This window comes from Mobula hypostoma, chromosome 9, assembly GCF_963921235.1.
Source record: "Mobula hypostoma chromosome 9, sMobHyp1.1, whole genome shotgun sequence".
Lineage (NCBI taxonomy): Eukaryota > Metazoa > Chordata > Chondrichthyes > Myliobatiformes > Myliobatidae > Mobula > Mobula hypostoma.
In genome coordinates, this window is record NC_086105.1 from 140,227,203 (window position 1) to 140,254,433 (window position 27,231).

Consider the following 27,231-nt stretch of genomic DNA (forward strand, 5'->3'; position numbering starts at 1 on the left):
CATGGGCAGCAAACGCACTCCAGTCTGAGTGCTGGAATTGGTGCTGAAGAGCAGAGTCAGCCCCCTCCAGCCAGATCTGAATAGTTCTGTGTAATGGAAATGACATTAAACAGTCTTGAATCTAAAGCAACACACACAAAATGCTGGAGGAACTCAACAGGTCAGGCAGCAGCTATGAAAATGAAGATAGTTGATGTTTTGGACCGAGGCCCTTCTTTAGGGCTGAGAAGAAAGGGGGAAGATATAAGAATAAAAAGGTGGGGGGGATGGAGAAGGATACCTGAAAGGTGATAGGTGAAGCCAGGTGGTGGGGGGGAGGTCAAAGGGGTGGAGAAGAAAGAATCTGAAAGGAGAGGGGAATAGACCATAGGAGGTGGGGACTCAGGGGGGTGAAATTGGCAAGTGAGAAGACGTAAAAGGTCAGAGTGGGGAATAGAGGAAAGGGGGAGGTGAAATTTGTTTACCAGAAGGGAAAAAAAATTGATATTCATCCTGTCAGGTTGAAATATAAGGTGTTGCTCCTCCACCTTGAGGGTGGCCTCATCTTGGCATAAGAGGAAGCCTTGGATCGACATGCCAGAACAGGAATGGGAATTGAAATGTTTGATCACCGGGAGGTCCCATTTATGGTGGATAGAGTGGAGGTGCTCGATGAAGTGGTTCCCCCAATTTACGACGGATCTTGCCAATGTAGAGGAGGCCACATCAGTAACACCAGCTACAATAGGTGACCCCAGCAGATTTGCAGGTGAAGTTTATCTCAGCTGGAAGGACTAAGTGCTATCAGAAGTACTTCTGTACTTTGTTTGTACCATTTCAAACATGTGATCTCCTGGTTTGAGACCACGGAATCAGACCAGATCTGAAGTGGTTTGGGTTGGTCAGCACTACAGGAGAGCCAATGAGTAAGTACTGTACATCTATAAGTTCAGTATTAAAACTGCTCAGTTAATTTTACAGCAACTTTGATGTGTGTTGCTTGTATTTCCAGCATCTGCAGAATTCCTGTTGTTTGCAGTTAATTTTACAATAGTTTAGTTTTTGCCAGGACTATAATACACCAGTTTGAATTTGTTGGTGGTCCCTTTGCCTTGAGTCACTCTAGTCAAGCCCCTGCCTAGGGACATGATCAAGGCTTACACCTGATTTGCAAAACAGACGGAACTAACAACGTTTTCTAGAACTGATTGGTTAGAATGTTGCCCAGCAATGAGGCAATAATGTTGACAATGGATGTGGAAATCCGGCTTCATTTCCCAGTCTGACATCATCACCCTGTACTTTGATTGGAGCTCAGAAACAGCAAATCAGATTTTAGAACGAAAAAGCCATGCTTCTCAAACTCGCCTGCAACCTTGTCACACAGATGAGCCACACCTACTTACAGATTCCCTCTGCAGAGTCAGCCTGATTGTTGGCTGGGGTTCCATGCCTGCATTGAACTCAACCCCATTGTTAGTCTGGAATTTAAATCCATCCTGAGAGCAACACCTAGATGCTATTACAAAGAAGGCACGGCAACGCCTGCACTTTCGTCGAGGTTTGTGAAGATTTGGCATGTCATCTTCAAGTTTAACAAAATTCTATAGGTGCACAGTGGAGAGTATGCTGACTGGTTGCAACACAGTCTGGTATGGAAACACCAATGCCCTTGAGCAGAAAGTAGTGGAGATTGCCCAGTCTATCATAGGTAAAGCCCATCTACAAGGGGTGCTGTTGCAGCAAAGCAGTATCATCATTAAGGACTCCCACCATCCAGGCCATGCTCACTTCTTGCTGCTGTCATCAGGAGCCTTAGGTACCACACCACCAGCTTCAGGAATAGTTATTGCCATACCACCACCAGGCTGCTGAAATAGACTGGATACTTTGCACCCCTACGCTATGAGGTCACTTTCAAGGACTTGACAACTCAAATTCACAATATTGCTTATTTATTATTATTTTTTTTCTCTTTTTTGTATTTGTACAATGTGCTGTCTTCTGCACATTGGTTGTTTGTCCATCTTTGTGTAGTTTTCCATTGATTCTATTGTGTTTCTTTGTATCTACGTTGAATGCCCACAAGAAAATTAATCTCAGGGTTTTATATGGTGACGTACCGTATATGTACTTTGATAAATTTATTATGAGTGTTGAATTTTGAACTTTTTAGCTCTTGTAAGTTCAGCAATACTTTTGTTCTGGCACTCTGTTGAACTTGGAGCTCAGTGCATTGTTTAGAAATTAACCCAATGTTTGAATCTAAAGTGCTCTGTCACCTCTAAGCTGGAAGACTTTAGGTCATATCCCAGTCTAGAATCCTGACAGCAAAGCCAAATAAAAATGAACTGAAGAATGGCAGATGGAATTTAATTAGAACATAGAACATAGAATAGTACAGCACAGTACAGGCCCTTCGGCCCACAATGTTGTGCCGACCCTCAAACCCTGCCTCCCATATAACCCCCCACCTTAGATTCCTCCATATACCTGTCTAGTAGTCTCTTAAACTTCACTAGTGTATCTGCCTCCACCACTGACTCAGGCAGTGCATTCCACGAACCAACCGCTCTCTGAGTAAAAAACCTTCCTCTAATATCCCCCTTGAACTTCCCACCCCTTACCTTAAAGCCATGTCCTCTTGTATTGAGCAGTGGTGCCCTGGGGAAGAGGCGCTGGTTATCCACTCTATCTATTCCTCTTATTATCTTGTACACCTCTATCATGTCTCCTCTCATCCTCCTTCTCTCCAAAGAGTAAAGCCCTAGTTCCCTTAATCTCTGATCATAATGCATATTCTCTAAACCAGGCAGCATCCTGGTAAATCTCCTCTGTACCCTTTCCAATGCTTCCACATCCTTCCAATAGTGAGGTGACCAGAACTGGATACAATACTCCAAGTGTAGCCTAACCAGAGTTTTATAGAGCTGCATCATTACATCGCGACTCTTAAACTCTATCCCTTGACTTATGAAAGCTAACACCCCATAAGCTTTCTTAACTACCCTATCCACCTGTGAGGCAACTTTCAGAGATCTGTGGACATGTACCCCGGGATCCATCTGCTCCTCCACACTACCAAGTATCCTGCCATTTACTTTGTACTCTGCCTTGGAGTTTGTCCTTCCAAAGTGTACCACCTCACACTTCTTCGGGTTGAACTCCATCTGCCACTTCTCAGCCCATTTCTGCATCCTATCAATGTCTGTCTGCAATCTTTGACAATCCTCTACACTATCTACAACACCACCAACCTTTGTGTCGTCTGCAAACTTGCCAACCCACCCTTCTACCCCCACATCCAGGTCGTTAATAAAAATCACGAGAAGTAGAGGTCCCAGAACAGATACTTATGGGACACCATCAGTCACGATCCTCCAATCTGAATGTACTCCCTCCACCACTACCCTCTGCCTTCTGCAGGCAAGCCAATTCTGAATCCACCTGGCCAAACTTCCCTGGATCCCATGCCTTCTGACTTTCTGAATAAGCCTACCGTGTGGAACCTTGTCAAATGCCTTACTAAAATCCATATAGATCACATCCACTGCACTACCCTCATCTGTATGCCTGGTCACCTCCTCAAAGAACTCTATCAGGCTTGTTAGACACGATCTGCCCTTCACAAAGCCATGCTGACTGTCCCTGATCAGACCATGATTCTCTAAATGCCTATAGATCCTATCTCTAAGAATCTTTTCCAACAGCTTTCCCACCACAGACGTAAGGCTCACTGGTCTATAATTACCCGGACTATCCCTACTACCTTTTTTGAACAAGGGAACAACATTCGCCTCCCTCCAATCCTCCGGTACCATTCCCGTGGACAACGAGGACATAAAGATCCTAGCCAGAGGCTCAGCAATCTCTTCTCTCGCCTCATGGAGCAGCCTGGGGAATATTCCGTCAGGCCCTGGGGACTTATCTGTCCTAATGTATTTTAACAACTCCAACACCTCCTCTCCCTTAATATCAACATGCTCCAGAACATCAACCTCACTCATATTGTCCTCACCATCATCAAGTTCCCTCTCATTGGTGAATACCGAAGAGAAGTATTCATTGAGTACCTCGCTCACTTCCACAGCCTCCAGGCACATCTTCCCACCTTTATCTCTAATCGGTCCTACCTTCACTCCTGTCATCCTTTTTTTCTTCACATAATTGAAGAATGCCTTGGGGTTTTCCTTTACCCTACTCGCCAAGGCCTTCTCATGCCCCCTTCTTGCTCTTCTCAGCCCCTTCTTAAGCTCCTTTCTTGCTTCCCTATATTCCTCAATAGACCCATCTGATCCTTGCTTCCTAAACCTCATGTATGCTGCCTTCTTCCTCCTGATTAGATTTTCCACCTCACTTGTCACCCATGGTTCCTTCACCCTACCATTCTTTATCTTCCTCACCGGGACAAATTCATCCCTTACATCCTGCAAGAGATCCCTAAACATCGACCATATGTCCATAGTACATTTCCTTGCAAAAACATCATCCCAATTCACACCGCAAGTTCTAGCCTTATAGCCTCATAATTTGCCTTTCCCCAATTGAAAATATTCCTGTTCTCTTTGATTCTATCCTTTTCCATGATAATTATAAAGGCCAGGGAGCGGTGGTCACTGTCCCCCAGATGCTCACCCACTGAGAGATCTGTGACCTGACCCGGTTCATTACCTAGTACTAGATCTAGTATGGCATTCCCCCTGGTCGGCCTGTCCACATACTGTGACAGGAATCCATCCTGGACACACTTAACAAATTCTGCCCCATCTAAGCCCTTGGAACTAATCAGGTGCCAATCAATATTAGGGAATATTGATTGATATTATTAAAATAAGTAGACAGTATTCAATCTTGAGATTCGTCCTCTTGCAGGCTGCCACTAAACAAAGAAAAATTATAGAACCTGTTTAAAGTACCACACAACAAGATCATCAATGGTACAAAAAAAAAGAACAACTCACGCAAGCAACAAATAGTGAACAAGTAACAGACGGAGCATCAAACATCAAACCGCAGAGTCTCCAGAAGCCAGTCCACAGCCACGAGCTGCCGAGGTGAATGAAGGCAGTCCAGGAGACAATGGCTGAGGCCACAGCCACCAACTCAGTCAATTCAGCACTGTGCCGATGGCTGCAGGCCACGGCCGTAGATCCAGTTCCGGGCCGAAGTGCGTCGAGTCAAATTGCACAAATAGTAAAGCGCATTCAGCACTGACGACATTAAACATCAAACCGTAGCCGAAAGTGAGTCTATGTCCATGAGCTGCCAAGATGATCAAATCTTACAGCATGGCACCCAAGACTCCTGCAGCTTCTGCTGGCAGCAGCAAGAGGGAGACTGGCCAAATGCAGGCAAGGCAGCACTGAACACCCGTTCTCCTTCCGTTGATCTTAATCTTGCTCGACGCTTTAATCAGCACAGAGTAATGGAGCCGACCACGGGTTCACATTCCGCTCTTAGGAATCAGCGCAGCGTACGACTCCCCCCCCCCCCCCACCCAGAGACGGTCGTAGTTGCACCCCCACACTGAATCCTCCAGGAGATGACAGAAGTGCCAGCTCGTTCAGTCAGCCAAAAAATACATTCTTAAAAGGGAAATTACAGGCTGCAATTGATCACAGCTCAGAAGAAGTATGAGGAGTTGCACTTTGGGAGAGCAACTCAGGGTAAGACTTACACAGTGAATGGTAGGACACTGAGGAGTGCAATAGAATAGAAGGATCCGGGAATACAGATCCATAATTACTTGAAAGTGGCATCACAGTTAGACAGGGTCTTAGAGAGAGTTTTGACACATCGGCCTTCAGAAATCAGAGTACTGAGTACAGGAGTTGGATGTTACTTTGAAGTTGTATAATACTTTGGTGAAGTCAAATTTGAAGGATTGTGTGCAGGTCTTGTCACCTTTCGACAGGAAAGATATCAATAAGATTGAAATTGTACAGTGAAAATTTATGAGGATGATACTGGGACTTGAGAATCTGAGTTATGGGGAAAGGTTGAATAAGTTAGGATGTTATTCTCTGGAGCGTGGAAGAACGAGGGGAATTTAGATAGAGGTATTTAAAGTTATGAGGGGATAACAACCCCACCTCCTTTTTTCTCCCCCTGCATAGTTGATAATAGGCGGTAGACATTGCACAGCGGTTGTGGCTAGAAATTTCCTGTTTGAACTGAAACATAATACACATAACTTGTTTTGCTGCACCACACATGAAATAGATCAGTGTTTTTGTTCTGCCCACTGTCTGTTTTTGAAACTCTAATCCCAAATATTGAATCAAAACCGTTCGCTTTAATAACTCTGCTTACTCTAATCTTATCATCTTTGCCTGTGAGGGCAACACAAGGCCATAGGACTACATTCCATTTTAAAATCTTTGGGGCCACATTGTTAGTTTTTTTTCTAAGCTGACGGAAACTGTATCTCCTGCTTCTGCCATTTCTCAGTTGAGCTCAATGTAGGACTGCCTTAGGGACTCTAGCTTCCAGATTATCCCTTGGGGGTTTACTCGCGAAACCTTCCCCTGGAGTGGGCAGAGCCACAAGGCAGCAGAGGGTTGAGATCAGAGTTTTCCTTCTCCGTGATGAGCTGCCAACCATGCCTGACAAGCCCCATCTGACCAAAGTGACAGGTTTTAAGTCACCAGTAACTCGCCTTTGCCCCTTCTGTAAGTAGAAGCAGTTCTGCTGTTCTTAGTAGCTAAGGCACATGTGAAGGCCAGGAGCTGGACTCGGTTGTCAGAGGCTATTTGAGGCGCATGCCATTGGGAGCATTTAATAGGTAGTGCGAGCTTGTCCTCTCTACCAGCCCTGGCTATAACAACCTCAACGAATTAACATAGTAGTTAGCATATTGTGTTTACAGTGCCAGCTGTAAGATTGGGGATGGGCGTTCTCCCTGTGACTACATGCGCTTCCTCCCACATACTAAAGATGTAAATTTAGAGTTAGTGAGTTGTGAGCATGATATGTTGGCACCAGAATCATGGTGACACTTGGGGGCTGCCCCCAGCATGATTCTCACCGATTTACTGTGACAGAAACAATGCATTTCACTGTACGTTTCAATGTACATGTGACTAATAATCACCAAGGACTCCCATCGCCCAGGACATGATCACTTCTCATTACTACCATCGGAGAGGAGGTACAGGAGCCTGAAGGCAAACACACACACAAAATGCTGGAGGGACTCAGTAGTTCAAGTAGCATCTATGGAAATTAATGAAAATTGGCATTTTGGGCTGTGACCCTTCATCAACACTTGATCCTGTGTCCTGATGACTGTTTATTCATTTCTGTAGATGCTATCTGACATGCCTCTGACATTTTCTGAGTTTTGCCTTGGATTTCCAGCATCTGCAGGTTTTCTGGTTTGTGCCGGGAGCCTGAGGACACATACTCAACATTTTAGGAAGAGCTTTCTTTCCTTCTGCCATCAGATTTCTGAACAATAAACCAACCCATGAGCACTACCTCATTATTTTACTCTCTCTTTGCACTACATATTCAATTATATGTGTGTATATAATGTGTGTGTGTGTGGTGGCATCAGCTCTAGACTTCAAGGCAGATGGTACTGAGTTCAAACCCAGCTGGGTCCCAACCTAGGTGTGGAAAGGATGTTTCCCATGGTGGGCGAGGCTAGGACAAGAGGGCACAGCCTCAGGATAGAGGGGCGCCCTTTCGAAACAGAGATGCAGAGAAATTTCTTTAGCCAAAGGGTGGTGAATTTGTGGAATTTGTTGCCATATGCCAGGTCATTGGGTGTATTTAAGGCAGAGATTGATAGGTTCTTGATTGGACATGGCCTCAAAGGTTACGGGGAGAAGGCTGGAAAATGGGGTTGAGGAGCAGATTAATAAAAACAGGATCAGCCATGATTGAATAATGGAGCAGACTTGATGGGCCTGGTGGCCTAATTCTGCTCCTATGTCATATGGTCTTATGATCAACCTGGACAGCAGCAAAAAGAAAGGCCTGGCAATCTACTTCCATATCTTGCCACAAAAACCTTATGGACCCTATGTTCCATGAGGTCACGAAGACTCAGACTCAACAAAACGACTGAACAACAAATATGTGTGTGTGTGTGTGTACTGTATAATATTTCTTATTGTAATTAATGTATTGCACTGTATTGCTGCCACGAAACATTTAATTTAATGACATATATCCGTGATATTACTGTGTCTAATTCTGAAATAAAACTAATCTCCTGTTAATGGTCCTTCATGCTCTTGCTAATTCTAGTTGACAATTCCCATACATTCCTAACCAGTCACTCACCTTCTGTTGTTTGTTTGCCTTGTGGGTATTGCTGCCGAGGCCAAGTTTTGTTGCCTTACAAGAGATATTCATGATCCTCTTGAACGGCTACATTCCTACCGATGAAGATACTCACACGATGCTTTTGCGGGGATTTTCTTGATTTGACTCTGTGATAATGGAAGGGGCAGTGATCTATTTCCAAGTCTGAATGGTGTGCAACCAGGAGCGAAGTGGTGGACACATTATTTTCGCTAAATACATACCCTAACATAGGACAGTACTGCACAGTACAGTCTCTTTGGCCTACAATGTTGTGCCAACCTCTTAACCTACCCCAAGATCAATCTGATGTTTACCTTCCACAATGTCCTCCCTTTTTCTTTGGCCGTGTACCTATCTAAGAGTCTCTTAAATATCCCTAATGTATCGACGTCTATCATCACCCCTGGCAGAGGGTTCCACGCACCCGTCATTCTGTGCAAAAAAAAACAAATATACATCTGACATCCCCCTTATACCTTACAACAATCACTTTAAAATTATGCACTCCCATATTGGCCATTCCTGTCCTGGGAAAAAGGTCTCTGTCCAATTAATCTATGCCTCTTATCATCTCTATCAAGTCACATCTCATCCTCCTTCACTCCAAAGAGAAAAGCCTTAGTTCACTCAACCTATCCTCATAAGAGATGCTCTAGGCAAAAGTGTGTGAATTGCCATTACTAGGGATAAGGTCCTTGGGAAACTAAAAGGTCTGAAGGTAGATAAGTCACCACAGGGTTCTATAGGAGGTAGCTGAAGAGATTGTAAAGGCATTAGTAATGATCTTTCAAGAATCATTTGATTCTGGAATGGTTTCAGGAGGTTTGGAAAATTGCAAATGTCACTCCACTCTTCAAGAAGGGAGAGAGGCAGGAGAAAGGAAATTATCGGCCAGTTAGTCCGACCTCAGTGGTTGGGAAGATATTGGAGTTGGTTGTTAAGGACGTTGTTTCGGCTTACTTGGAGGCACATGATAAAATAGGCAAGAGGACTAGAATATAAGAGCAAGGATGTAATACTGAGGCTTTATAAGGCATTGGTCAGACTGCACTTTGAGTATTGTGAGCAGTTTTGAGCCCCTTAACTAAGAAAAGATGTGCTGGCATTCGGAAGGGTCTAGAGGAAGTTCACGAGAATGATTCTGAGAATGAAAGGGTTAATGTTTGATGGCTCTGGGCCTGTACTCACTGGAGTTTAGAAGAATAAGGGGGGGGTGGATCTCGTTGAAATCTATAGAATATTGAAAGGTCTAGGCAGAGCGAATATGGAGAGGATGTTTCCTATAGTGGGTGAATTTAGAACCAGAGGACACAGATTCAGAATAGAGGGATGTCCATTTAGAACAGAAATGAAAAGGAATTTCTTTAGCCAGTGTGGTGAATCTGTGGAATTAACTGTCATGGACAGCTGTGGAAGCCAAGAATTTGGTATATTTAAAGCAGAGTTTGATAGGTTCTAGGTTAGTCAGGGCATCAAAGGTTACAGGGAGAAAGCAGGAGAAAGGGTTTGAGAGGGGTAATAAATCAGCCATGATGGAATGATGGAGCAGACTTGATGGGCTGAGTGGCCTAATTCTGCTCCTATGTCTAATAGTCTTATTTTTGGAAATGTCTTGTTTTCAATTTACTTGAATTTAGCTGTTTAATTGGTTAGTTGTTCTCTATTGGAATTTCAATGGAATTTATTGTTATCAGTAGTCTGGTATAAGAATACCAGGCCACCTTTGTTCACTGTTTTTTTTACTTTTTGTCTCTCACTCTGGCTCTTCCCCCATCATCTTCTTGGCTCTTGTACTATTAATAAAATGATTGTAAACTGCCAGTTTTATGCCTAATTCCTGATGTCTGAAGAACCTTTGGATCTCAAAAGCATCAGGATCCCACACACGCCTACCTGTACACCTCCTTTAAGCTGTTCCACCCTGTTTGACAAGAACTTTCATCATCTGTCCTAATGTCTCCTTATGTGATTCAGTGTCAAGTTTTGTTGCAAATTATGCCTCAAAGCATTCTGGGATATCTCACCACATGAAAAGCTCTTGAGTTGTTTCCCAGACTTTATCCAAAGCCCCAACAGTCATGCTTAAATCAACTATCTTTTGTTTGGGACTTTTATTTATAGTATAATTCAGTTGATTTGTCATCCCTTGAAAGGAGGAACCTTCCATGTTAAGTTACTGACTCTTCAGGGAAAAATATTTAGCTGATACCTTACTCCTAATCACACAGAAGTGCTTAAATGTCTCGTACTAACTAATAATGATATTACTCATGCAAAGTAATTGCACTGAAAGTCACCATCCAGGCCATGCTCTCTTCTCACTGCTGCCATCAGGAAGGAGATAGCATCAGGCTGTTGAACCACAGAGGATATCTTCACTCACCCCAATACTGAACCTGTGGACTCACTTTTAAGGACTCTGCAACTTGAGTTCTCGATGTTTATTTATTTATTATTGTAACCCTCTCATTGAGGCTTGGAACAAACTAGGCTCATTAGCTAACTCTGCCTAACAGCCACATGACTCAGTATTGCATGGGTAAAGGTGAGAAGGCCACCTTTAATAAGCAAAAAACGTCTTGGGTCAATATGACTCAGGTTCAACCAAACAGGAAAACTGGAATGTTCCATTGAGAGTGTGGAAACTGTATAACTACGGCCCTATTCAAAGTTATCATTCGGCAGAAAATAACAGATCTTACACCGGCATAAAATTAAAGTGGAAGTATAATTACAGATATTTCAACTTTAACTAAAGGTTAATTAAATATAAGTAAATTGGCCCATTCCAGTTAAACCAGTCTAAGTGTGCACATAAGCATTGGAGCTCATTTCTGGAGTAGTCGGGTGCTTCGTTTTGATTACTCATGCACTGACCCACGTTCTGCATGAAAGACACCAGCTACAGTTCAAACTTCCCTCGAAGACCATTACGAACGAACTGGCAAACTCAGAGGTATTGGCCAGACAAACCCAATTGGCTGGCAATGTTCCTAAGATGAGCAAACGTCTCCTTATGTTAGCACAAACCAAAATACTAGTCTTTGAAGCCTAAGTAGCAGAACATGCTTTGCAGAAAAACTGCTAAAATAACATATCTAATAGCATAACAATAGGGATACAACAAACCATGTTCTTAGCCAGGCATTATATTATTATTATTAGTTTTATTTTCCTTTTGTATTTGCACAAGTTTGTTTTAATGTGCACATTTTCATTGAGGTTTCTCATTGATTCGATTGTGTTTCTTTCTATTTACTGTGAATGCCCGCATGAAAACGAATCTCATGGTGACATATATGTACTTTGATAATAAACTTGCTTTAAAATTTGAAATGTTTGCCACCTCAGAAACCACAGGGGGGATTTTTCACAGAGCCTTATCCAGATGCTGTGCCTCAGTGTCTGGTTTTGCAGTGCTGATCTTCTCGCATGTGGTTTCATACTGCTGCTTGTCTTGACACTGTAACAGTCAGTGGCAACTTTACTAGGTACACCTGCTCATTAGTGCCGTTGGCAGCAACTCAACGCATAAGTACATGCAGACATGGTCAAGAGGTTCAGACCAGACATCGGATTGGAGAAGAAATGTGATCTAAGTGACTGACCATCCAATAATTGTTGGTGCCAGACAGGGTGGTTTGAGTATCACAGAAACTGCTGAGCTCCTGGGATTTTCACGCACAACAATCTTTAGAACAGGGGTTCTCAAACTTTTTTATGCCATGGATCCCTACTGTTAACCAAGGGGTCTGTGGACCTCAGGTTGGGAACCCCTGCTCTAGAGTTCACAGAGAACGGTGCTAAAAACTGAAAGCATCTAGCGAGTGGCAGTTCTGTGGGCAAAAACACTTCCTTAATAAGAGAGGTCTGAGGAGAATGACCAGACCGGTTCAAGCTGACAGGAAGGCGACAGTAACTCAAATAACCACACGTTCAACAGTGGTGTGCGGAAGAGCATCTCTGCACGCACAACATGTTGAACCTCGAAGTGGATGGGCTACAGCAGCAGAAGACCACACTGGGTCCCACTCCTGTACCTCATAAAGTGGCCACTGATGAGAGCTTTCTTATTGTAAATCCGGGTAGGGAATCACTAAGGGAGTGAATAGAAAGTAAAATAATTTTAAGCAGATTTCTTTTAGCAAAATCTTTCATTTCTTTTTCTGGAGAATAGAAAAAAAAAGTGCATTTTGGGTTGTCAAGAGGGGCAGGGTTAGAGAGAACAAGGTGAATGTTTGTGGCAGGGTGGAGACCGAAGTTGTCCAGGTGACTCAGAGATGAATGAAGTGGATTAAAAAACAAGAAGAAAACAAAGTCGGACTCTGAGGCAGCATGCAGCAGTTGCTGGAAATGTGATATAAAAGAGTTACTGGAAATCCCCAGCAGCTTAGATGGAGTTTGTGGCGAGGGAAGAGAGAGAGAGAGAGAAATTCAGCACCTCATCTTGCATTGGAACTGGCCAGTTGTGGTGCAAACTGGAAAGGTTGGCTATCTGAAATTGATCAGAACTGAGAACTGCACCGGAAGCTGAGCCTGTGTTGGGTTTTGCTGGAACAGGCAAGAGAAAGCAATGTAGAAGGCAAGAGACCCCTTCACTCAGTGTATGTCCCGGTTTCACTCTGCTTTGGTAAAGCAAGAACGTGCAACAAATCCCGGACAAAACTGATAAGAGTACGAGATAATGGCCACACTTAGACCACATTTGGAATATTGTGTTCAGTTCTGGTAGCCTCATTACAAGAAGGATGTGGAAACTTTAGAAAGAGTGCAGAGGAGATTTACCAGGATGCTGACTGGATTGGAGACCATGTCTTATGAAAATGAGTGAGCTAGTGCTTTTTGGTTTGGAGCAGAGGAAGATAAGAGGTGACTTGGTATAAGATTATAAGAGGCATAGATCAAGTGGACATCTGGAGACTTTTTCCCAGGGTAAAAATGGCTAACAACAGGGTCATAATTTTTAAGGGCATTGGAGGAAAGCAAGGAGGGGTTGTCAGAGATAGTGGTAGGTGCATGGAATGTACTGCTGGGGCTCATGGTAGAGGCAGATACATTAGGGGCATTCAAGAAGCTCTTGGATAGGCACGTGGATGATGGAAAAATGGAGGGCTATGTGGGAGAGAAGAGTTAGATTAATCTTAGAGTAGGTTAAAAGATTGATGCATCATGGGCTGAAGGGTTTGTATTGTGCTGCAATTTTCTACGTTCTATGTAATTGATGGGAACATGAGGAGAATAAATTAGAAGGGAAATTAGTGAAGGAATGGGAGATATCATGAACTGAAATGGGCTCCTACCAAATCATAAGGAAATATGGTAACAGAGTAACAGGAAGGGTCGTAACTTATTGGGTATATTAAAATCAAAGGTTGATAGGTTCTTGATGAGTAAGGATGGTAGGGTACAGGAATCATGGTGTACAAAGGCTGTAGTTAATCTACTCAAGAAGAAAAGAAAAGCTTACGAAAGGTTCAGAGAGCTAGGTAATGTTAGAGATCCAGAAGATTATGAGACTAACAGGAAGGAAATTAGGAGAGCTGGAAGGGGCCATGAGAAGGCCTTGGCAGGCAGGATTAAGGAAAACCCCAAGGCATTATCCAAGTATGTGAAGAGCAAGAGGATAAGACATGAAAGAATAGGACCTATCAAGTGTGACAGTGGGAAAGTGTGTATGGAACCAGAGGAAATAGCAGAGGTACTTAATTAATACTTTACTACAGTATTCACTATGGAAAAGGATCTTGGTGATTGTAATGATGACTTGCAGTGGACTGAAATGCTTGAGCATGTAGATATTAAGAAAGAGGATGTGCTGGAGCTTTTGGAAAGCATCAAGTTGGATAAGTCGCCGGGACTGGATGAGATGTACCCCAGGCTACTGTGGGAGGTGAGGGAGGAGATTGCTGAGCCTCTGGCGATGATCTTTGCATCATCAATGGGGACGGGAGAGGTTCCGGAAGATTGGAGGGTTACAGATGTTGTTCCCTTATTCAAGAAGGGGAGTAGAGATAGCCCAGGAAATTATAGACCAGTGAGTCTTACTTCAGTGGTTGGTAAGTTGATGGAGAAGATCCTAAGAGGCAGGATTTATGAACATTTGGAGAGGTATAATATGATTAGGAATAGTCAGCATGGCTTTGTCAAGGGCAAGTCATGCCTTATGAGCCTGATTGAATTTTTTGAGGATGTGACTAAACACATTGGTTAAGGAAGAGCAGTGGATATAGTGTATATGGATTTCAGCAAGGCATTTGATAAGGTACCCCATGTAAGGCTTATTGAGAAAGTAAGCAGGCATGGGATTCAAGAGGACATTGCTTTGTGGATCCAGAACTGGTTTGCCCACAGAAGGCAAAGAGTGGTTGTAGACGGGTCATATTCTGCATGGAGGTCGGTGACCAGTGGTGTGCTTCAGGGATCTGTTCTGGGACCCTTACTCTTCGTGATTTTTATAAAGACCTGGATGAGGAAGTGGAGAGATGGGTTAGTAAGTTTGCTGATGACACAAAAGTTGGGGGTATTGTGGATAGTGTGGAGGGCTGTCAAAGGTTACAGTGGGACATTGATAGGATGCAAAACTGGGCTGAGAAGTGGCAGATGGAGTTCAACCCAGATAAGTATGAGGTGGTTCATCTTGGCAGGTCAAATATGATGGCAGAATATCGTATTAGTGGTAAGACTCTTGGCAATGTGGAGGATCAGAGGGATCTTGGGGTCTGAGTCCATAGGACGCTCAAAGCAGCTGTGCAGTTTGACTCTGTGGTTAAGAAGGCATACGGTGCATTGGCCTTCATCAATCGTGGAATTGGATTTAGGAGCCAAGAGGTAATGTTACAGCTATATAGGACCTGGTCAGACTCCACTCGGAGTACTGTGCCCAGTTCTGGTCGCCTCACTACAGGAAGGATGTGGAAACCATAGAAAGGGTGCAGAGGAGATTTACAAGGATGTTGCCTAGATTAGAGAGCACGCCTTATGAAAACAGGTTGAGTGAACTCGACCATTTCTCCTTGGAGTGACGGAGGATGAGAGGTGACCTGATAGAGGTGTATAAGATGATGAGAGGCATTGATCGTGTGGATAGTCAAAGGCTTTTTCCCAGGCCTTAAATGGCTGCCACAAGAGGGCACTGGTTTAAGGTGCTTGGGAGTAGGTATAGAGGAGATGTCAGGGGTAAGTTTTTACGCAGAGAGTGGTTAGTGCTTGGAATGAGCTGCCAGCAATGGTGGTGGAGGGGGATACAATAGAGACTTTTAAGAGACTTTTGAATAGGTACATGGAGCTTAGAAAAATAGAGGGCTATGGGCAAGCCTAGTAATTTCTAAGGTATGGACATGTTCTGCACAACTTTGTGGGCAGAAGGGCCTGTATTGAGCCTGTAGGTTTTCTATATTTCTATGGTGTCAAATGTTATTGGGGAGAAGGCAGGATGTCAAAGGTTAAGGTGAGTAGACTTGAGCGGATGATAAATCAGCCATAATGGGATGCCAGAGCCGGCTTGATGGGCCAAGTGGAGCTACTTGGCTTGAGTTATAAGGAGAGATTGAATAAGCTGGGATGGTTTACACTGGAGTGAAGGAGGCTAAAACGTGACTCAGTAGAGGTTTATAAAATCATGAGGGATGTAGCTAAGGTGGATAGTCACAGTATTTTTCACAGGATAGAGCAGACTAAAACTAGAGGAAATGGTTTAATGTGAGAAGTGAAAAAAAAAGAGGTCTCAAAGGCAAGTTTTTCAGGCAGAGGGTGGTAGATATATAGAATAAGCTGACAACAGAATTGGTAGAGGTGGGTAAGATTACAATTGTTCATTTGTTATGTGCTGTGGCATTATGGGCCGTGCCTTTACAAGACAGTTGACCCCAGTCATTGTCAATACTCTTCAAAGATTGTCTGCCTGGCATCAATGGTCACATAACTAGGACTTGTGATATGCACCAGCTGCTCATACGACCATCCACCACTTCATGTGACTCGGATCAGGGGTCTACACCTTGCCTAAGGGAACTTGCAGGTTAGCAGAAGGAAGAAGCTTAGACCTCCTTTGGTAGAGACATACCTCCACCCCGCCACCCAACAATTATAATGCTTAATAGAAATTCAGGGAGTACATGGATAGGATAGGTTTAGAGAGTTATGGGCCAAATGCAGGCAGATGAAACCATATATAAGCAGAATTAGGCCATTTGGCCCATCGAGTCTGCTCCACCATTTCATCATGGCTGATCCAATTTTCCACTCAGCCCCAATCTCCTGCCTTCTCCCTGTATCCCTTCAAGCCCTGACCAATCAACAATCAACCTCTGCCTTAAATATACATACAGACGTGGCCTCCGCAGCTGCCTGTGGCAAAGAATTCCACAGATTCACCACCCTTTGACTAAAGAAATTCCTCCTCATCTTTGTTTTATTCTGAGGCTGCGTCCTCTGGTCTTGGACTCTCCCACCTTAGGAAACATCCTCTCCATGTCCACTCTATCGAGGCCTTTCATCATTAGATAGGACTAGCTTTGACAGGCACTTTGATCGGTGTGGACAAAATAGACCGAAGGGCCTATTTTCATGCTATAGAACTCTATGACCCTAACTCCTGTGTTGAAAGTGGCCCCACACTTTTGCACATGTGGGCTGATGAACAGACAAGGTTTGCCGCACCCAGCTCTCAACTGATGTGCAGGGTAAAATTCTGAAAAGTGATTATCACTAAGTTATTTTCCACAAGAGGTGCTCTGTTGAAAACTGCAGTAGGCATTGTCTGCATGTGATTCAGCGATGTCATAACCTATCACTTTGCACATTGTACTGTGAAGTGTAGGGTCCATCACCTCTCCTAATGGTTTCTGCTGACAGTGAATGAAATGCAGGCTGTATGAACTATGAGATCAATAGGTCGCATCACAGAGCAGCTAGTAAAGACTCTACCACATGCTGGTTTGCATTGTTCCTATTCACGCCTCGTGGTGCATCAGGTGGCACTTTCTGCCTTTTTTAAAATTTATTCATTTAAGGGATGTGGGTGTCACCAGCATTTATTACTCATTCCCAGCTGCCCTAGAGAAGGTGGTGTTGAGCTGCCTTCTTGAACCGATGCAGCAGTCCCTGAGGTGTAGATACACCCACAGTGCTGTTAGGGAAGGGATGCCATGATTTTGACCCGGCGACAATGAAGGAATGGCGTTATGTTTCCAAGTCGGGCTGGTGAGTGACTCGGAGGAGGATTTCCAAGTGGTGGTGTTCCCAGGTAACACTCGCAAATCGCTGGAGGAGCTCAGCAGGTCGGGCAGCATCCGTGGAAAAGATCGGTCGACGTTTTGGGCTGGAACCCTTCGTCAGGACTGTAGAGAGACGGGGCAGAGGCCCTATAAAGAAGGTGGGGGGAGGGTGGGAAGGAGAAGACTGGTAGGTTCCAGGTGAAAAACCAGTAAGGGGAAATATAAAGGGGTGGGGGGGAGGGAGGCAGGGAGGTGATAGGCAGGCAAGGTGAAGAAAGAATAGGGGAAAACACAATGGGTAGTAGAAGGAGGTGGAACCATGAGGGAGGTGATAGGCAGCTGGGGGAGGGGGCAGAGTGAAATAGGGATAGAGGAAGGGAGAGGGAGGGAATTACCGGAAGTTGGAGAACTTCTGGTAATTTCCTCCCCTTAGCTGCCTATCACCTCCCTCATGGTTCCGCCTCCTTTTACCACCCATTTTGTTTTCCCCTATTCCTTCTTCACCTTTCCTGCCTATCACCTCCCTGCTTCCCCTCCACCACTCCTTTATCTTTCCCCTTACTGGTTTTTCACCTGGAACCTACCAGCCTTCTCATTCCCACCATCCCCCCACCTTCTTATAGGCCCTCTGCCCCTTCCCTCTTCAATCGTGACGAAGGGTTCTGGCCCGAAACGTCGACTCATCGTTTCCACGGATGCTGCCCGACCTGCTGAGTTCCTCCAGCGTGTTGTGAGTGTTGCTTTGACCCCAGCATCTGCAGAACATTTTGGTGTTCCCAGGTATCAGCTACTCTCGTCCTTCTAGATGGTGGTGGTCGTGGGTCTGGAAGCTGCTGCCTTGGGAACTTTGGTGTGTTGTTGCAGTACATCTTGTAGATAGTACATACTGCTGCAACTGTTTCCTTACCATTTGTTTGAGCATTTTTTAACGAGACTGAGTTGCTAGTTTGACGCTCAACGTGTAAGGAGTGGGCTGGATTCGAACCTGGGTCCACTGGTCTCGAAGTCCAGTGCTGATGCTGCTACGTCACTGGCTGGCTATGCCGGTGTGCGTGGTGGCTGTGAACTGCACCGTAGGGTAGGTAGATGTTAAATGCTGACTGGCAAGTAAAAGGGAGTGGATTACTGAGAAATGATGAGTGGAGTGAGGTTGATGGGAATACTCTCAGAGCTGCTATTGATTTGATGGGCTGAATGTCAAAAGGAAATACAAGATTAGCTGCTGGCTAAAGCCAACAAATCGTCAGCCCTTTGAAGATAAATCATGGACAGAAAAGCCCTGGCCAATAACCCAGTTGGCAGGATTTCTTTCCAAAGAGCATGCTGGTGTGATTTATTCCAAATAAAACCACTTTTATGAATAATTTACTTGGGCATGAGTAATAATTGTGCCTGTGCGGAGGGGTGATGATACGTCTCTCCCAAAGTTGGTGTAAGGCACTCTTTCCCTCCACTCGCTCACCCTTGGGCTAGGTGTAGCATCTGTTTAGCTCCCCACCGATCAAGGTCATGTAAAACCATGGAAGCAGTGCTGGATGGATGTATGAGCAGCTGGTGCATATCACAAGTTCTGGTTGTGCCACCACTGACAATCTCTGAAGAGTATTGATAATGGCTGGGGTCACCCCTCTTGTAAAGACACTGCCTAGAAGAAAACAATGGCAAACCACTTCTGTACAAATATTTGCCAAGAACAATCATGGTCAAAGACCATGGTGGCCCATGTCACGCGAAATGGCGCATGATGATGAAGATGATAACATGTACAACGAGATCCATTCTCCAGGCTAGTATGTCAAAGTATTGTTCTGATCTTTGTAGCCTTATAGTATCAAATAGACTCAGAAATAGTGGTACACAAACTCTAGGAAATCTGCAGATGCTGGAAATCCAGTGCAACACACACAAAACGCTGGAGCAACTCAGCAGGTCAGGAAGTATCTATGGAAAAGAATAAAGGATCAATGTTTCAGGCTAAGACCCTCCATCAGGACCTGTCCTGATGAAGGGTCTTGGCCCAAAACGTCGGCTCTTTACTCTTTTCCATAGGTACTGCCTGGCCTGTTGAGTTCCTCCAGCATTTTGTGTGTGTTGCTCAGAAATAGTGGTTGTGAAGATGTTACGATGACCAGAATTGGAATTAGCTTTATTATCACTGATGGATATATCATGAAATGTGTTGCTTTGTAGCAGCAGTACAATGCAGGCCTAAACATTACTGTAAATTAGAAAATAAATCAATTGTGCAAAAGAAAATAAGTGTAGTGAGGTAGTGTTATGGAGATCATAGTCCATTCAAAATGATGGAGAGGGAGAAGCCAATCCTGAATCAATCCGTGGGGGTCTTCAGGCTCCTGTTCCTCCTCCATGATGGTAGTAATGAGAAGAGGACATGCTCCGGAATGGTGAGGGTCCTCAATGATGGATGCTACCTTCTTGAGGCACCGACTCTCGAAGATTTCCTGGTGGGGAGGGTTGTGCCTGTGTTGGATCTGGCTGAGTCTATGACACTCTTCCTGACTTGGATGGCAGAATTGATGGCTTTGTGACAAAGTTCGTGGACAATATGAAGATAGGTGGAGGGGCAGGTAGTTTTGAGGTAGAGAGGCCTCACTAGTGCTTTATAAAGCCTCAATATAAATTCAAGATTGTTTTATATTCCATCTCGGTAGCCTCCAAACTGACGGCACGGACATCAATTTCTTGTACTTCCAATAATTGCACCCCCCCCCCACCATTCCCCATTCCCATTTCCCTTTCTCACCTTGTCTCCTTACCTGCCCATCACCTCCCTCTGGTGCTCCTCCCCCTTCCCTTTCTTCCATGGTCTTCTGTCCTCTCCTATCAGATTCCACTTTCCCCAGCCCTTTATTTCTTTCACCAATTGACTTCCTAGCTCTTTACTTCACCCCCTCCTGGTTTTGACCTATCACCTACCACCCTGTACTACTTCCTCCTTCTCCCCACCTCCTTACCCTGACTTCTCCTCTGCCTTTCCAATCCTGATGAAGGGTCCCAGCCCGAAACGGCGATTGTACTCTTTTCCATAGATACTGCCTGCCTGCTGCGTTCCTCCAGCACCTTGTGTACCTTGCTCAATCTTGTTTATGCCATTTCCTGTACACAAGTGTACTTGCTGCTCCGGATCCAGTGTAGCACAAAAATAAAACAGAAAAAGATTTTTTTTAAATTACAAAAATCCAGAGCAGTGCACATAAAATGCTGGAGGAACTCAGCAGGTCAGACAGCATCTATGGAAAAGAGTAAACATTTGTTGTTTCAGGCGGGAAAGGAAGATGAGAAGTCAGAGGAAGAAGGTGGGGGGCAGGGGAGGAAGAAGTCACAGGTGGCAGGTGATAGGTGAACCCGGGAGAGGGGAGGGGTGAATTAGAGAGCTGTGAAGTCCATTGGTGAAAGAGATAAAGGGCTGGAGAAGGGGGAATCTCATAGGAGAGGGTGGAAGACCGTGGATGAAAGGGAAGGGGCTGGAGCACCAGAGGAAGGTGATGGACAGATAAGGAGATAATGTAAGAAAGAGAAATGGGAATGATGTGGGGGGGGGGGAGGAAATCAAATGCTATATTGTGTTCTAACAGGGTGATCGTTTAGCACTATGTGAAGTAAATGTGTGTCACATTTTTAGAATTCTCTCCTCCAAATGAGAGATACGCTTGCTGAGAATGTTCAGGGATATGATCAGAAACCTCTCGTAGATGAAAGGAATCAAGGGCACGAGGGACTGAAAGTGTAAAACTCACCATCTTGTTGATTTCTCCACAGTTATGGCAAACACGTGCAGCACTTTAAGGTTCTTCGTGATAACGAGGGCAAATATTATTTGTGGGAAGAGAAGTTCCACTCCCTCAATGAGCTCGTGGACTTCTATAGGACAACTACAATTGCAAAGAAACAACAGATTTTCCTGAGAGATACAAAGCCTGACGAAGAGGTAAAATGATTGTAGACGTCGTAGAAGAAATTGTATGTGTTCTTGTGTGTGTGTGAGCAGCCTATGAATGAGGGACAGTGATGGGGTGAATTCCCTCAGCCTTTCTCCCTAAGGTTAGGATATCAAGATCTAGAGAGCATAGGTTTAAGGTGAGAATGCTGAGATAGAATAGGAAGCTGAGGGGAATATTTTCCACTCCAGAGAGAGGTACATAACGTGGTAGGTACTGCCAGACAAAATGCTTGAGCCAGACACACTAATAACGTGTGGGTAGTGTAATAGCATAGCAGTCAGCGTAACGCTTCACAGCGCCAGCTGTAGGGTCAGGATTCAATTCCTGCCGCTGTGTGTAAAGAGTTTGTATGTTTTCTCTGCAAGCATGTGGGTTTCCTCTGGGAGCTCCTGTTTCCTCCCTCATTCTGGAAGTGTACAGATTAGGGTTAGTAAGTTATGGCATGTCATGTTGGTGCCAGAGCATGGCAGTACTTCCGGGCTGTCCCCAGCACATCTTGAAATGTGTTGGTCAGTGGTGCAAACAATGCTTTTCACTGTATGGTTCAAATGTACGTGTGACAAATAAAACTAATTTTTTAAATCTCTTGGACATGTAAAAAATGCTTGGACGGGTACTTGGATAGGAAAAAATTTAAAGGGGTATAGGGTAAATGCAAGCAAATGAGACTAGCTTAGATGGGCATCTTGGTCAGCGTGCTCCAGATGGTCCGAAGTGTCTATTTAATACCGTATGACCTGATGATTCTTAAGTGTTCGGGGACAAAGAGGGATGAACAATACTGTGAATGTTCACATTGCCTGTGATATCTACATCCTGTGAATGAATGAGTGAGTAAATGGATGGGTGGGTGGACGGATGAACGAATGTGTGAAACAACACACGATATTCATGTTCTAAAGTACTATTTGATATTTACGAAGGATTGTCTTGTATTGGTTAATTTGATGTCTGATCTGTGCACTATTTTGCTCAGGATGTTCTAAATTCTTGTGCGGCAGGTGGATAAACCCGTTTTTGTGCAGGCTTGCTTTGACTTCTCTCCGCAAGATGATACGGAGCTGAACTTCTACCGGGGCGACGTCATCGAAGTGCTGGACACCATGGATGCCAACTGGTGGAAAGGAAGGTGCCACGGCCGCGTTGGCTACTTCCCACGGAACTACGTGCAGCCAATGATGCAGTGACGCCTAGCTGCAACTGGATCTGATCAAGAACATCAAGGAGAAGCCTTACATCGTACCGCTTCTGTTTTATGTCAGGCCTGGTCCCTGCATCAGTGACTACACTTCAAACGTACTTCATTGGCTGTAATGCGCTTTGGGATATCCTGAGATTATGAAGGACATTATATAAATGCAAATTTCTTCCTCATTGACTTAAGCACAAAAATTACAAGTAGTCAGACAGACTCTATGTCCCTTCCTTCCGTGTAGAGTTTTGTGCATGACTTTATTTGCTTTGCACTTGGATCTCTGAGCCTCATATTGATGTGGAATATAAATTAAATCCTGAGAAGTTATCCAGAGGTCCAACGAAATAACAACCCCCAATTGTTGCAGCATTTCAGTTCACGTGTCAATGGCAAATCTCTGCTGTGTATGTAACATTTGAGGATGTTGTCAAACAGAAAAGTTTAAAAAAGATCATCTTCATAAATAAAATGTATAGTATGTAAATTTTTTTTGTCTCTTCCTTTTTCTTATATGGGATACATACATACAGCAGCACACCCCGGGGCAACAAAGGTTGGATTTTAATTCCGGCAGCGTCTGTAAGCAGTTTATATGTTCTCCCCGTGACTGCATGGGTTTCCTCCAGGTGCTCTGGTTTCCTCCCACAGTCCAAAGACATACCAGTTAGTAGTTTAACTGGTCATTGTAAATTGTCCTGTGATTAGGCTAGCGTCACATAGTGCGGGTTGCTGGGTGGTGTGACTCATTGGGCTGGAAGGATTTGTTCTGTGCTGTATCTCTAAATAAAGAGAAATAAATTATATTACCTTATCTCGTAAATCCTCGTGCCTGAAAAGGATTAAGCAGCTTAAGGTTGCTTGTGTGTCTTGATAACCTAAGATAAGAAGGTACAGTAAATATAATAAAAATATAATATAATCAAGTAATAATGCAATGCTGAGGCTTTGTGAAGGGTTGATTAGGCTACACTTGGAGTATTAAACATGGCTTTGGGCACATTACGTAAGAAAGGATGCGCTGGCATTGGAGCAGAGGAGGAGGTACATGAGAGTGATCCCAGAAATGAAAGGGTTAACATATGAAGGAAATTTTTAATAGCCCTGGGCCTGTACTCACTGGAATTTAGAAGCATGAAAGGGTGGAGGTCTCATTAGAACCTTTCAAATATTGAAAGGCTTAGATTAGAGTGGATGTGGACAGGATGTTTCCTGTAGTGGGAGTGTCGGACCAGAGAGCACGGCCTCAGAGTAGAAGGACACTCCTTTAGAACGGAGGTGAGGAGGAATTTCGTTAGCTGGAGGGTGGTGAATCTGTGGAATTCATTACCACAGAAGGCTGAGGAGGCCAAGCCATTGGGTGCATTTAACCAGAGATTGATAGTTTCTTGATTAGTAAGGAAGCCAGAGGTTATGGAGCTTAGAAAAATAGAGGGCTATGGGTAAGCCTAGTAATTTCTAAGGTAGGGACATGCTCGGCACAACTTTATGGGCCGAAGGGCCTGTATTGTGCTGTAGGTTTTCTATGTTTCTATGTCATGCGGAAAATGCAAGATTTTAGGGTTGAGAAGGATAATAAATCACTCATGATAGAATGACGGAGCGGACTCGGTGGGCCAAATGGCCTAATTCTCCTCCTATCTCTTATGGTAGCTTTCAATGGGAAATATCTAACTGAGATTACTGATCGCCATTATCTTACACAGAGGTGGATGTAGGAGGAACAGAGTTCAAGAATCTAGTTTAAAGTCCGAGCAGTGTATTGCTTAAGCTATGTCGATGGGTTGAATGGCCTAATTCTGCTCCTATATCTATTGTCACAGACAGCTGTGGAGGCCAAAGTCACGGGTATATTTAAATCGGAAGTTCTTGATTAGCAAGGGCATTAAAGGTTATGGGTAGAAGGCAAGAGAATGGGGTTGAAAGGTCATGGCCTGGAATATTGACTGTTTATTTTTCTGCATAGATGCTGCCTGACCTGCTGAGTTTGTCCAGCGTATTGTTTGTGTTGCTCTGGATTTCTGGCGTCTGCAGAATGCCTTGTGTTTATGATACAGTTTCCTATTCCTAGTTAACCTTGAGAAGGTGTTCGTGAGCTGGTTTCTTGAACCACTGCAATGCCCATGGTGTGGCTGCATCCATACCACAGTTAGGAAGGAATAATGACAATGCATTTCCACATCCATTTTAATTCCACGTCGCATTCCCATTCTGATATGTCTATTCACGGCCTCCTCTACTGTAAAGATGAAGCCACACTCAGGTTGGAGGAACAACACCTTATATTCCATCTGGGTAGCCTCCAACCTGATGGCATGAACATTGACTTCACAAACTTCCATTAATGCCCCACCTCCCCTTCGTACCCTATCTGCTAGCTTGCTAGCTAGCTAGCTAGCTAGCTATCTATCTATCTATCTATCTATCTATCTATCTATCTATCTATTTATTTCTCTCTCTCTCTCTCTCTCTCTCTCTCTCTCTCTCTCTCCCTTTGTCCCTCTCACTATACCCCTTGCCCATTCTCTGAGCTCCCCCCTCCCCCTTTCTTTCTCCCTAGGCCTCCCGTCCCATGATCCTCTCGTATCCCTTTTGCCAATCACCTGTCCAGCTCTTGGCTCCATCCCTCCCCCTCCTGTCTTCTCCTATCATTTTGGATCTCTCCCTCCCCCTCCCACTTTCAAATCTCTTCCTAGCTCTTCTTTCAGTTAGTCCTGACGAAGGGTCTCGGCCCGAAACGTCGACTGTACCTCTTCCTGGAGATGCTGCCTGGCCTGCTGCGTTCACCAGCAACTTTGATGTGTGTTGCCTGAAATTCCAGCATCTGCAGATTTCCTCGTGTATGCATTTTCAAGTCAGGTTGATGTTATGTGTAATTCTGGTTGCCTAACTACAGGAAAGATATTCATAAGCATACAGAGAAAATTTGCAAGGACGTTGCCAAGACGTGAGGTCCTGAGTTATTGGAAAAGGATCAATAGATTATGACTTTATACCCTGGAGTATGGGAGAATGAGGGGAGATTTGATAGAGGTATACAAAATTATGAGGGGTATAGGTAGGGTTAATGCAGGCAGGCTTTTTTCCACTGAGGTTGAATGAGACTGGAACTAGATGTCATGGCTTAAGAGTGTAAGGTGCAATGCTTAACAGCGACATGAGGGGGAACTTCTCCACTCGGGGCAGTGAGAGCGTGGAACGAGCTGCCAGCGGAAGTGGTGGCTGTGGGTTTGAGTTCAGCATTTAAGAGACGTGGATGGGAGGGGCATGGATTGCTGTGGTCCAGATGTAGGTCGATAAGACTGTTTCAGTACTGCGACTATAACTATCCAGTCATTTCCCTTTAGGAATGGACAGGAACGATGCCTATCACAAGCCAGCCCAGAGCTTGATGTTGAGACAGCAGTGCCTTCAGACTGAATGCAGAGTTTGGAGGGTGTCGGGTGACTAAAAATCTAAAACCACCAGATCAGAAGGTTAACTTCCAGCAAAGCACACCATTTGGAAATAAATCTGTGCAGCTTTTAACAATTGTTACGGGACATCTTTACATCATTCTGTTAGTTAGGAATGTGCTGATCAGATAAGCAATAGTATATCAGCCAGCGAGGTAATACAGAACCTGAAAATCCCTTTCCCGTATCACTGCCCTCACCCACCTACCCGTGCTCCAGGGCAGAAAACAGGGTTAGAGTATCGCGGTCCTCGTCTTTCAAGTACCCTACAACTCTTGTTCTCAATATTATTTATTTATCATCCTAACTGCTCTGCATCGGCCTCCTGTTTCTTTTAGAATTGATTTTAAAGTGACTTCTTGTAGACAGACCTCATAATGGCATTAATATCCATCATGAAGTGCTTTGAGCAGTTAGTCATGGAGCGCATTAAAGCCTTTCCCCGGCTGCATTGGATGCTTTCCATGCACTTATTGCTCGAATCAATCCACTGATAATGCCATGCCCTCTGCCTTCCACCTTGTCCTGTCCCACTTGGAAAATCAGCTGCTGTTTATCGACTTCAGTTTGGCATTGAACACCATCATACCCCAGAAACTGGTGTGGAAACTGTCCTCAAACAACAGGAATTCTGCAGATGCTGGAAATTCAAGCAACACACATCAAAGTTGCTGTTGAACTCAGCAGGCCAGGCAGCATCTCTAGGAAGAGGTACAGTCGACGTTTCAGGCCGAGACCCTTCGTCAGGACTAACTGAAGGAAGAGTGAGTAAGGGATTTGAAAGTTGGAGGGGGAGGGGGAGATTCAAAATGATAGGAGAAGACAGGAGGGGGAGGGATGGAGCCAAGAGCTGGACAGGTGATAGGCAAAAGGGATACGAGAGGATCATGGGACAGGAGGTCCGGGAAGAAAGACAGGTGGGGGGGGGGACCCAGAGGATGGGCAAGGGGTATATTCAGAGGGACAGAAGGAGAAAAAGGAGAGTGAGAGAAAGAATGTGTGTATAAAAATAAGTAACAGATGGGGTACGAGGGGGAGGTGGGGCATTAGTGGAAGTTAGAAAAGTCGATGTTTCCGTCTGGGTAACCTCCAACCTGATGGCATGAACATCG

At 44.5% G+C, this 27,231-nt stretch overlaps 1 protein-coding gene across 1 annotated transcript in view; it reads left to right on the forward strand.

Annotated features, from left to right (window-relative positions):
* LOC134351404 (GRB2-related adapter protein-like) overlaps nucleotides 1-23,142 on the forward strand; it is a 72,923-nt gene extending 49,781 nt beyond the window's left edge. Inside the window, exons 4-5 of the mRNA XM_063057504.1 lie at nucleotides 21,291-21,459; nucleotides 22,474-23,142. Of these exons, the coding sequence (XP_062913574.1) occupies nucleotides 21,291-21,459; nucleotides 22,474-22,659 (355 nt within the window). The 3' untranslated portion in view covers nucleotides 22,660-23,142. The remainder of the gene's footprint in view (nucleotides 1-21,290; nucleotides 21,460-22,473) is intronic.
* Nucleotides 23,143-27,231: the final 4,089 nt, after the last annotated feature.